Below are 12744 nucleotides of genomic sequence, written 5' to 3'. Positions count from 1 at the left end.
TGGACTGCATGGAACACTATGTAATCGCTTTTTACTATTTTTCAGTTAGGAACTGAAGAAGAATAAAGGATCTTTAAATAATTAATCAGCAATGCCCTTGGCTGCCCTCCAAATCCTAGAACACACCCTCCCCATCCCCTTTCTCACAGTTAAACTCTTACACAACTGAAGAACAGGAGTCGGTCTGAGGAGAGACAAAGGGACTCTGTGTCTTTTGCATGGCCCCCATTTCAACAATGCCAATCTCCTCGCCCAAGGTCACATTGTAGGATCAGTTTTCATTTAAGCCCTACCCCGCTTCGTTTGCCTGTAACGTTCTAGTCCCTCCCTTCGCTGGGGGCCCTCTGGACCTGTTGCCTTGGGCCTGCACCCCAGCTCTGCCAGCCCCCTTTGGGACCACCTGTCTCAGCACCCCCAAGGAGGGCGATACCAGGGTCCTGAGGTCAGCACAGCCACCACTCTGGGGATCCCGCTCCATGTGCAGGGGACCAAATCCTGCGCAGCATCCTGCCCTGCATGCTCACAGACGGCCCAAGGGCCCCGGGAATGGGAAGGGGGAACCCCTCTGCCGCCGCCAAGGGAGCCGCTTATGGCAATGCCAGCAGTGGCATCTGGAGGGACTACAGTGGGTTTAGTGAGAATTTTGTAGATCAAAGACTTCAGGATTTTGTCTTAGGCTAAAAGTAACCCATGGAAAAATTTGTTTGCGATAAGAAAAGGCAGAAATGTTATTTAGTGTTATTCTCTGGCAAGTTTTGGGTACGCAGTTACACCAGTGCTGACCCTAACATTTCCCCCCTCACATCTGGCCCTCAAATCTTACCGTTTCCATTCCACCAAAGTTACCTTTCCCATTCTTTACCTTTTTTTCCCCTCCTACTTGTTAGCTTTTGAGTTCTACCATCCTCGCCATCAGCTCGCTGCCGCCGTTAGCCCCCCTCACGCCCCGGACGCGGGAGCGTCTCCCGCCGGGTTTCCCCCCGCCTCGGCCCCGCCGCGCTGGGGGCCGGGGGTGCGGGGCAGGGAACTTTGCTGTCACCGTTCCCTGGGCTGCTTCTCCCCGCCGTCTTTCGTTGTGTCCCCTCTGACGGCCACCTGCCGTGGCGCCCCGGCAGTGCCTAACGGGGCAGGGCTGCTCGGGCGGGGCCCCGGCACGCCGCCTCCCGGCACCGCCACCGGGCCGTATTTAGCGTTTCCGTGGTTTATTTTACCCGCCGCTGCCGGGCGGTCTGAGCCGTAACTCACCGACACCCGCCGCCGCCAGCTCCGGCCAGGCAGCGGCCGCCCCGGCGGCACAGGCCGCGCTGCCACCGGCTGCCGTTAGCTCGCCGGGGGCGGGGGACACCCGGGGGGACACCCGCCGCCCCGAGGCGGCACAACGGTTCCGGGTGCCAAGCCGCGGCCTCCCCTCGCTCCCAGCGCCGCCGCCGCGGGCCCTCGCCCGGCCCGGCCCCGCCCGCCGCTCCGCCCTCCCGCCGCCCGCCATTACGCGCCGCTCCGCCCCGGGGGCGATCGCGGCCTGGTCCCGGCCGCCGCCGCGGCTCCTTCGGCGCGGGGCGGGGGCAGCCATGGAGGACGCGGATTACTTCGAAGGCAGCGCGGCCGAGTGGGGCAGCGAGGCGGACGGGGGGGACGGTGAGCGCGGGGCTGCCCGGTGCGCGGCGGGAGCCGGCGGCTCGGCGCGGGCCTGTGGGGCGGAGGGGCCCCGGGGGTGCCGCTTGGGTGCGCGGAGGGGCTGCCGGGCCCTCCCGTTCCGCGGGCGGGGGGCGCCGCGCCCGGGGCTGAGGCGGGAAGCAGCGGGCGGGCCCGGGTTGGCGCCTGGTCCCTGAGGCGCCGCGCGTGCCGGGCAGCGGCGGGCCCGGGGCGAGCTGGGGCCTGCGGGCAAACCCGGCCCAAGTGCGGGGGCGCGGGCGGAGCCGGGCCGGGCGCTGACTCGACTGTGCTTAAGAATAGCAAGACGATGAGGATGGGGAGGGAGAAGATGATGCCGAAGTCCAGCAGGAATGCCTGAAGAAATTTTCAACCCCTGACTATATAATGGAGCCCTCAATATTTAACACGTTAAAGAGGTGAGTGTGGGTGTGGCCTTACGTGTGCGTTGTGCATCTTACCTGTGTGACTGGTGCAGTGTTGTCACATCGCGCGGAAGCATGTCTGGAAATGCGTAAAAGTCATTATTCTTTTCCTTCTGTTTAGAGTTCAGTTGGTTGGTTTATTTTTAATATGACTTTCAAATAGTTCTTTTGTCATCCTTCCATCAGGTATTTCCAAGCAGGAGGTTCTCCAGAGAATGTTATCCAGCTCCTCTCTGAAAACTACACTGCAGTGGCACAGACTGTAAATTTGCTGGCAGAGTGGCTCATTCAAACAGGTACAGTAAGCGATACGGTGTAGTTTGCATCTGTGGCCTTTGTTTTGTCAGAAATGCCTTAATTGGCGGCAAATTTGGTCATACTCGGGAAGTGGATCATTATAAAATTGTCATCATGTATGTGACTAAACTTTTTATAATATGTTTATTCCACTTGTAGAATAAGTGAAGTAGTCTTGATGAATGCTTTGAAATGCTCACAAACTATCGTAAAGGGTAATCTAGTTGAAGCAACTACATAAATTTTAGTTTTTGTTTTCGTGCACAAGGGCAAGGGTACTGTTCGTGACACCTGATGTTGATGGTGTTAGCAGTGTTTGATATTTTGTACTAGTTATTGTATAATAAATCTTGAAAAAATAAGTAACTAGTTATTGTTCCCTTTCAGTGGATCAGTGGTTAGACAGAAGGTTCTTACACAGATGCCTGTATTCTCTGAAACAAGAATTCTATGTTACCAGTCTGCTTATGAATTCTTAAGCAGCCTTTTGCAAGATGCATTTAGCATTTCTTGTGGTGCCTTTGTCCCTTAGCCAGTATAACCTTTTGTTTACAAATTATCAGTTGCTACCCTCAGATCTTCAGAAATGTAGAACTACTTTGTGTGCTGTACTATCAAAGCTACTGATAGCCAACACATTAAAAGGATGGACTATAGCCCGTAGTGAGGCGGGTTTGTGGACCAGCCTTAGTGTAATCCCTTTCGTGTTCTAGGTAAATGTGCATTTTGGTATTGTGTCCAGTAATAGTCTTGTGAGATGACTGATGAGGAGGGCAAGAGAAAAGGACTAGTGTGACCTGCTTGGGATCCTAAACGGTCTGCGTTTAGGAAAAAAGATTGAGAATCTGTAAATCTGTAGCAGTATGGCTTGATAGTAGAACTGGTGGCTCTCTTCTCATATTCTCTGTGTTGATACATTCCTGAGTAGTTTCTGTTCTCATTGAAAAACTTAAGATGTTGCTGCCATGTTTGATTAGATTGCATCTGCCAAATTTTTTATTCCTTCTATACAGGTGTTGAGCCAATGCAAGTTCAGGAGACTGTAGAAAACCATTTAAAGAGCTTACTTATCAAGCATTTTGACCCTCGGAAAGCAGATTCCATCTTTACAGAGGAAGGAGAGGTGTGCGTGGAATCCGTGTTGCTATCTCCACATGAGTGGATCCTACATAGACTCCTTCATCTGATGAAGTAGATGGTGGGGGAAGGGAAACTGCATCTTCAAAGCTCTTTGGTTAAGAAACAGCTGGTTTTAGAAAATCAACTGTATCTCACTGGAGTCCTCAGAGGCTTAGAGAACTTAGAAAATGAATGCATCCTCCTATGTAATAAAGTTCTATATAATCCTTGCAGGACTCCTGAGAGGTAAAATGCTGACTTTTAATGATCTTGACAACTAGTTATTCTTACATTTCTCTCTGTTGCACTAATCTTTTTAGACTCCAGCGTGGCTTGAGCAGATGATAGCACATACTACATGGAGAGATCTCTTTTACAAGTTGGCAGAAGCCCATCCCGACTGTTTAATGCTTAATTTTACTGTGAAGGTAGTATACTCAAGTCTGACAGATTAGAATATCCATTAAAATAGCTAATTTTTCTGGCATCAGATATTGGCTATGATCTTGCCTGTACCTTTTACGTATTCTTACTTGTACTACTTATTCAAATGTCAAAACAGTACAAGTACACGTTGCTGGGAGGAATTGTGTTACAAGTTACACGTAGTAAGTGTAGTTTCAGAGTCTGAAGTACTGATTTTTGAATTCTTTGTTTTGTTTTGTTTTGCTGTTTTTTTGGGTTTTTTCTCTCCTTTGGTCTGTATTTGAAAATTCTGGATTTGTGGTGCAGTGGAACATTTCAGTCAGTTTTGTATGATTCTGCAACAGGGAAGGAATGTTACCTCTTGCTGTGCTCTGAAATACCTTTATGGTTTACTTTCTTTTTGCTAAGTCTTAATTGTTTTCCATTTCTGTAGTCTGAAAGGTGAATGTGAATTCCAGTAAGTGTATGCAGAGGCAAATCTTACATTCTGTGTGTACTTCTAAACTTGTTAGGGTATCTGAAATATAAATGTAAATAATACAAGTTTTCTGTGATGTTTTTGTTTTTATAGCTTATATCTGATGCTGGATATCAAGGGGAAATAACTAGTGTTTCAACAGCATGTCAGCAGCTAGAAGTATTTTCCAGAGTCCTGCGTACATCTCTGGCAACAATCTTAGATGGAGGTGAAGAAAACCTTGAAAAAAACCTCCCTGAGTTTGCTGTAAGTTTTTTTTTTTTTTTTTTTTTTTTTTCTTGGCGTTCATTTGTTGTTTTTTTTTCTATGGAAAGAAAACAGTATTTTTCTTTCTGGTTAGGATGTAAAGGTCACTGTAGGAATGTATAGAATCTTGAACATGTTATAAAATCTTATGAACAGAAGGTACATCTGAGTTAAAAAAAATAGAAATTTATGGGTTTTGATCATTCTGTGACCAAGAATTCCATGGGTTGCTTACGTCACACTTCTTACATTTATTAAATGGATTGTAAAAAGGTGAAGGTAGAACTGTTGTCTCTCATTTAATGCAGGATCTAAGGATCAGTCTACTCAATCCCCTAGCAAATGAAAATAATTCCTTTATTATCTGCATCAGTGTGAAAGCTGCCATCTGAATCAACCCCACATATGTTCTGTGTTGTGAAATAGCATGAGTTTCAATGGCTTTGTACTTCTGCTTTTTTAAATATTGCTGAGAAAGTACTGAATATAAGTAGGATGAATTTCCCCTCAGTTTTGCCATTGATGAAACAAAGTTCTCAGCGTAGCCATTTCTTCTTGCATGGTATCAATGCATAGTGATACTATGCTTTTCTGTGCTTTTTTCTTTGCTGTTGGGTTTTTGGTTTTCTTGTCCAGTTGTTGTGGGTCTTTTTCCTTTGATTAATAGATTGCAGTGAAATCTTTTGCCATCACAGCAATGTAATCACAGAAGCATACTTGCATGTTTCTTGTTGACTGGTAAGATTTTTGATGCATGCTTTCACAGAAGATGGTGTGCCATGGAGAACACACATATCTTTTTGCTCAATCTATGATGTCCATATTAGCTCAAGAAGAGCAAGGAGGGTCGGCTGTCAGGCGGATTGCTCAGGAGGTTCAGCGATACGCTCATGAGAAGTAAGTGGGAGTTACATTATTAGTGAAATGTAAGTCACTGAACTTGTAAACTGCTGTCTCTTGCTCCTTCTTGATTACCTTGCAAAAGGAGAATTCTTAGCTGCAACAGAGCAGTTCTAGTAGTAAGCTTTAATTCACAGAACGGAAAAGTTCAGTGTCCTGTATCAGCAGACCTGAAATCAGAGGAGCAAAGAACGAAAGTTTCTGTCTGTTTAAAAATACTTTTTTTTTTTTTTTTTTTTTTTAAATTTAATCTGTGAACATGCTAGAAACAAAAAGGGGAAATGCAGACCTGTTTCTATAATTACCCAGGATAAGGGGTTCTGCTCAAAGACATTACATTCAGTAGGGTGTGTCCTGTTGACTCAGTGAGGCTAGAACTAAAATGTCTGAATTAAGAAAATAAGTTGCTATGTATGTTTGCTCTTCACCTAGAGGCCATGATGCCAGTCAGATCACTTTAGCATTGGGTACTGCAGCCTCCTATCCTCGAGCATGTCAGGCTCTTGGTGCGATGTTGTCTAAAGGAGCTCTGAATCCAGCAGACATCACTGTCCTGTTCAAAATGTTTACAAGCATGGACCCACCTCCAGTAGAACTGGTTAGTAGTTATCTTTTTTAACCTCTGAAATTCACCTGTGTTACAACAGCACTCAGAAATGTGAGATGGTCTTCTGCTAAGTGCTGTACCAACGCAAAACAGAAGTTAACACTCAGGCTTATCCCCGTGTAATTTTAGGTAATGTCTAAATGCGAAGCTACTACTTGTACTCTGTTTTGCATTAGATATTTGCATAGCTTCTTGATCTTTTTTGTGTGGAGTTTTTTTTCCTAATCATTCCAAGTTGCCTTTTCCCATATAATTAAATTAAAGAACTCCTCAATAGAAGGTAAAGATGGCAAGGAATTAATTAACTTTTAATGAAAAATATATGTATAAAACCCCCACAACCCAAACTAAGCCACCCAGTTTAGCAACTTGTTTATAAGGAGGCCTAAATGGCGCATTTCACATTTCTCACTGTCTTGTTCTAATGTGGGTTCTGGTAACAAATGGTGACGTTTAGATACTTTAGCAATATAGTCTGTAACTCTGTTTCCCCCACCATCACCTACTGTCAGCAGTTTAGGTGTCTTCATAAAGCTCTCACCTACTCTCAAGGGATTATCTCTCTTTCTGTGTGAGGTATATCAGATGCAGAAATGGTATTTTTAGTCACCTTTCATAATTCTCAGGCTCTAATGAACCATTCATTTTCTTCACAGATTAGAGTACCTGCCTTTCTGGACCTCTTTATGCAGTCACTGTTTAAACCAGGTGCTAAGATCAACCAGGACCACAAACATAAATACATTCACATACTGGCATATGCAGCGAGTGTAGTAGAGATGTGGAAAAAGGTAACGTTCAGTTCTGTGAATAACATTGTTTTTACCTACAGTGACCTGACTGTGCTCAGGAAAATGTATGGTTGTGAAGTTGCTCAGTTTTAAAATAATACATCCAGCTTGGTTTACTTAGTTTAATATAAAACGTTTCTGACTTCAACTGAAATGACTAAAATTATAGTACTGTTTGATCACTAGTGTCTACAAAAGTCTGACTGCTCCGAGTGATTTTGCTCACCTCCCCCCAAAGGCTATCAGTAGCAGTTCTGTGCTACTAGACCTGTATGTGCCTTTTCAGAGGAAAAGGAGTTTGCTTTAATTCCTTAAGGATCAGTTAGCCACTTTCATAGAGTCAAACATCCTTGTACTTCATCCCAATGAGAATTAGTTCTGAAACTTGCATTTGAGTCTAGATTTTGAGAAACATGATGTAATCTTAGGCCTATCACAGGTTACAATTCCTTTCCTTAAATAGCCAAAGGCATCGGTATGTTGACAACTGTTGCATTCAAACTTTGCAATTTTTCAGAACAAGAGGGTCAGCATAAACAAGGATGAACTCAAGTCAACTTCAAAAGCCATTGAAACTGTTCACAATCTCTGTTGCAATGAGAACAAAGGAGCATCGGAGTTGGTTGCAGAACTGAGTACACTCTATCAGTGCATCAGGTGAGCAGAGAGACTGGTCCCAAGCTCCAGCTGTTGCAAGGAAAGTATTAGTTAGGACATGCAGTACCGCTAAAGGGAAGTACCTTTGTGGACCACTCTGTGAGAACATCCTTATTGCAGAATATGTGAAGGTGTGGTCTTGAAAGTAGTTTTCAAAATTCTCTATCTGACTCTTTGGAATCTCTCTCATGAGGACCTAAGTTCTGGCTCTCACTGAGAACTTGTCTTTCTTGTGTCACAGAATGTGCTTTTCTCTGCCACTGGAAAAAGATGACAGATCGCTTTGTCTTCCTAATAAAGCTTTCCCAGCAATAGATGTGTCTTTTTTTTCTCCTCTTAAAAGTATGAAATAGCAGGACTGAATAAACTGGAATAAACTTGGAGTGTACATCAGTTTTGTTGCCTATCTTTTGTATTTTGTGCTGAGCAGGGGAGTGTCTTTGTAGAACAATTTTTGTCCAGCTTCCCCCCTGCCCCCCAGCCAATGCTCCTGTGCTAAAGTGATCTCTTTTTCTACAGGTTCCCGGTGGTGGCAATGGGTGTATTAAAGTGGGTTGATTGGACGGTGTCAGAACCACGGTATTTCCAGCTGCAGACAGATCACACTCCAGTTCATCTGGCATTATTGGATGAGGTAAAAGTGTACATATAAAACCTTGCTGGAAAGTAAGAACAGTTTTGATGCTCATAACTGGAATTACATCCAGTTCACTGAGTAGCCTTCACTTTCAGTAAGTAGGTATACAGAGATGAATCTGTTGCTATCCAGAGTTAATGATTTGGTTTTGTCAGCTCAGCATTATTTACCCTAGGGAAACGTAGGCATCCGAGAAAGCAATGGTGGAATACTTTTCTAAAAGACCGTTACATCAGGCACTGTACATCACTGTAAACTTAGCTAATAAACACTGGTGCATTGGGTTTTAAATTGAAGTTCTGAGGCTCTAACTTTACTGTATTCTTTGCAGATTAGTACATGCCATCAGCTGCTTCATCCCCAAGTTCTACAACTTCTCGTCAAGCTCTTCGAAACAGAACATTCGCAGCTTGATGTAATGGAGCAGGTGATTCTCAAAGGATTCGGTATTTGTGTTCCTTCGTGTTTGTGACACTTACTCAAGATAACAGCTTTTTTTCTGTCTCAGCAGTTTTAAGAGTTTAATTTAGGAACATGGTTGTGGTTAAAATGCACGTAGCAGATATTGAATCAGTAAGAATGAGCAATAAAAACTGCACACTTTTGAGAGGAAGTTCTAACCTGTTGGTTCTTCCCTCCCCATGCCGTCAGCTGGAATTGAAGAAGACTCTCTTGGATAGAATGGTGCACTTACTCAGTCGAGGTTATGTCCTACCTGTTGTCAGCTATATCCGCAAATGCCTGGAGAAGCTGGATACAGACATCTCTCTTATCAGATACTTTGTTACAGAGGTCAGCAGAAAAATTGTGTTAACTAACATACAGAATGAAACTTTAGTATCAGTTGTATGTGTTTGGATATTAAATCAGCTTGCCTCAGATTCAAAAATATTTCAAGATTCGAGATTGGATTCTGAGAAATGTATGTAGTATCAGTATTTGCTAGGATGTGGCTTAGTCCTACTGACTCCTGACTTCTGAAAGTATTATGGTACTGGATGGTGGACCACAAGAATATATAATTAATTGTCTGGAGAACAAGGGGTCTTAAGTGCAACTGACTGTATGCTTTCAAGACTAGTATCGTAAATTAAAAATTACCCTTAACAACCCCTCTAACTGGAAGAATAATCCATTTTTGTCTGCTGCTTCAGGTGCTAGATGTGATTGCTCCTCCATATACCTCAGACTTTGTACAGCTTTTTCTTCCTATCTTGGAGAATGAAAGTATTGCAGGTACTATTAAAACAGAAGGTGAACATGATCCTGTCACTGAATTTATAGGTAAGTCACAGCTATTCCTTGCGTACCTGCTTCTGTTGGTGTTTGTTACAACTTGAAAATAGTGTTTAGGAGGAGGATTGCTAAAAATAGGAATGCTTGCCAGATGTTTTTATAGATAACTTCCCTTTTAGGGGCCTGTGTTTAGCAATTTTCCTGTAATCAAGAATCTCTGGGTAGTAGTGAGGAACTTGGAGACAAATACTGCCTTTTGAGAACTAGCATTGTAGTAAGGAAAGGATAGGAAGGGAAATAGTCTGTCGTAATACACTCCTACCCTAAAACAAAAACATCTGTCCGGACCCTAAAATCCTAATTATATTTATATAATGCAGAAAGCCACATGCAAACAGATAAATCAGAGTAATGTACTGAACACTTTCTTTCACTTTTTTCTTTTAAGCTCATTGCAAATCTAACTTTATTATGATGAACTAAACGGTGGAAAATATCAAGAATGCAGACCATATGATCACTACTTTGCCATGCTCTCCACCATTAAGGTTCCATGACTGGGCAACACAGCAGCAAAAAAACCCCAAAACCTCCAACAAAACCCAAAAAAATCCAAAACAAGGAAGAAGGGGCCAAAGGGCATTTGTTTGACTTGCATGGTGACCTTGAGCTTCATATCAGAGGACTGTTGATGTACTTTGGAAAATGGAATAATACTGAAGGGTTTTCTGTTACACAAGTTGGTATAAATCTGAATATTCTGAAAGCGATAGCAGGAAAGAAACAGATTTATTTCAAAGAATGTTATTTTGGTTACTTGCAGAGTTTGTCACTGATCCTTTGTGTAATAAATAAAACCTGAAGAATACGGAAGGTAGTTCCTACTAAAAACACTTTGCAGTTCTTTGAAGACTAGATCTCATGCTCTAGGTTTTGATGTTGTGAGTTGTGAAAAAGGAGTTTGTGTGTTAGCTCTGTGCTGCAGAGAAGCTGCAATGCCTCTTTCTTACCTTTGCATTATACTAGAGTTCTAAATGTCCTACGTATTTACTGCTATGAAGCAAACTTTGTGTAACAGAAGTGGATTTGTAACGGTCAAAGTTAGTTTTATATTAACAGATTAATCCTATGTGAGTGTGTTATCTGTCAGAATCTATTTTTTTGTTAAATAGAAGCATCCAGTGTTACTGGTAAGTTTCATTACCACGTCAGAATTCTGCTCTCCAAAAATATGAATATGTGAATTATTTCATTATTGCTTGTTGTGCTCGGTTTTTATACTTCTCTACTCTTTCCTGGTTGATGCCAAACAGTGGGGGGTACACCCAAGATTATAATTTACCTTTAAATAAAGGTTTTCTCTTTTCCAGAGGTTTCTTTCATTAAGACCACTCTTTCTTTCTGTTCATTGGGCTGGATTTCTCTTTGTGCAGGCAAATACTGTTTGTTTAAAAGTGAGGGGTAGAGACAAGCACATCTGTTTCTGAAGAACCTGCTTTCTAAAAGATGCTGATGGTGTAAGTCCTAACTGCCTGTAGATGTAAGAAGGGAATCACTTTGTTCTTCTCTGTTGCCAGTACTTCATGACTGGGAACTCTTAAGCTGCTATGGTAATTCTTGAGACAGTAGCCAACTGTATAGATTCTTTACTCCTCATGAAAAGGATTGCATTTTCCCTTTCTTCAGCTGGTCCCTCACATACGTACTTCACAGTGACTGAGCTTACCACAGCACCACTTATGGTGCTCTAATCAACCTAAAGCACAGCCTTTCTGAAAGGGGCAAAACTTGCTCCTGCAGCAGCTGTTCTGAACATCTTTGCATATCTTTGAATAGAAGATGTACTGTAATTCTAGCTGTTGCTGTTTAAACTGGTGTGAGACTTGTTTTTCATATTTTAAGTAGAACTGGTGTACAAGTTTGGCTCTCTGTAGCTCCTGACCTCCTTTCTTTGTGGAATTAACTGCAGAAACATTTTGCTCTATAGAGTTTTATTTTGAGACATAACCCTGCATCATCTTTTATTGATAATCAAGAGCATTGTTCCTGTCCCTATTGCAAATTTGCCAGCAATTTAAACAAGGTATACTTTTGCTTTCCTCTGTGTTCAAGCTTGGTATTGCTTCCTCTAACCACTTAACGTTCTTCTGCACTTACCCACGTAGATGGTTTTTAACTAGTTAAAAATTTCATGATGCTGTGATTGGTACAGTCATACTACCATGTTCTTGTCTCCCTGGAACTTCAGTTAGAGCAGGCACTGCAGCTTGGCAGAATTAATCCTTATTGGCGCTACAGAGTCATTTTGCTGTGGTAAAGCAGAGCCAAGGAGGCAGATGGAATTCTGTCTTTTGCCTAGATTTAAATGTGTCTTCTGTGCTTAAGAGGTGAATGGTGGGTGAGAGAGATACAAACACCTAATGATTAGAGTATGATTCTTGTATGTAGGAAGCCTGTATCAACCAGAAAAGTCTCCTAGCCCACTGGAATATGGCCTAACCTGAGGTCTAAAACATGTTATCACAATAGGAAAAGCTGTGCTGTTTGAAACCTAAATGATCAGAATCCACCTCTACTTCACTGTAGACACTGGCAGTCTTACACTGTTGTGGGTCTTCACCATTCTGCCAAACTTACTTTCTTATTTAGGAGCAAGCTTGTAAAACCAAGTTGCAGAAACCGTGCAAATAAGGTAGCAAATAAAGAGTTTCTGGAAATTTTTTTTTCCTCCTCTGCACCATTAAAAAGCTTTAACTTACAGGTTTGAGTGAGGCATAATTCACAAGTTGATGTGATTTATAGTAGTTTTTGGAGATGGACATTTAAAAGTGCTGTTCTGCAGCATCTGAATGCCTCTTCTCTTGCATGTTGACATTAGATGCTTCCTTGTAGCTTGCATTTTAATCTCCAGTGTGGGTAAAGGCAGTGTAATTAATTTATCTCAGATTGCTGTTTGAACTATGATAGTTGCTGCATAGACTGTGTTGTTAACCCACCCTTCCACAAGTGTCCAGTAAAAGCAGTACCAGGCCAGGTAAGCTTTGGGTAGCTGGTCTACCATGAGAAACTGCTGGCTTGGCACAACAGTGTGGTGGGTTGAGCTAGGCTGGACAGCAGGTGCCTGCCAAGCTGCTCCATCCCTCCCCTCAGCAGAATGGAATGGAGAGAGAAAATAAGATGGAAAAAAAAAGTTGTGGATAAGGGTAGTTTAATGAAGCAATAGCAAAGATTATGGAAGCAAAGGAAAACAAAAGATGTTATTCTCTGCTCCCAGT

General features: G+C 42.9%; 1 protein-coding gene across 1 annotated transcript; it reads left to right on the top strand.

Moving 5' to 3' along the window:
- Window positions 1-1443: 1443 nt before the first annotated feature.
- NELFCD (negative elongation factor complex member C/D) lies at window positions 1444-10840 on the top strand. The gene is made up of 14 exons (XM_013304354.3): window positions 1444-2069; window positions 2262-2371; window positions 3386-3495; window positions 3812-3919; window positions 4489-4641; window positions 5408-5538; window positions 5974-6139; window positions 6805-6939; window positions 7457-7596; window positions 8116-8230; window positions 8565-8660; window positions 8885-9025; window positions 9388-9517; window positions 9918-10840. The coding sequence occupies exons 1-14, from the start codon at window positions 2038-2040 to the stop codon at window positions 9950-9952; spliced, it is 1602 nt and encodes a 533-aa protein (XP_013159808.1). The 5' UTR covers window positions 1444-2037; the 3' UTR covers window positions 9953-10840.
- The last annotated feature ends 1904 nt before the right edge of the window (window positions 10841-12744 follow it).

This window comes from Falco peregrinus, chromosome 9, assembly GCF_023634155.1.
Source record: "Falco peregrinus isolate bFalPer1 chromosome 9, bFalPer1.pri, whole genome shotgun sequence".
Classification (NCBI taxonomy): Eukaryota; Metazoa; Chordata; class Aves; order Falconiformes; family Falconidae; genus Falco; species Falco peregrinus.
This window is presented reverse-complemented; position numbering and strand designations above follow the sequence as displayed.

What these genes read in the sequence shown, in the direction of transcription:
- NELFCD (XM_013304354.3), top strand. Translation starts at nt 2,038, where the DNA reads ATGGAGCCCTCAATATTTAACACGTTAAAGAG. An exon ending in CAGCGATACGCTCATGAGAA is followed by an intron (nt 5,539 to 5,973) that starts GTAAGTGGGAGT and finishes CTCTTCACCTAG; the next exon opens with AGGCCATGATGCCAGTCAGA. An exon ending in ACCCACCTCCAGTAGAACTG is followed by an intron (nt 6,140 to 6,804) that starts GTTAGTAGTTAT and finishes TTTTCTTCACAG; the next exon opens with ATTAGAGTACCTGCCTTTCT.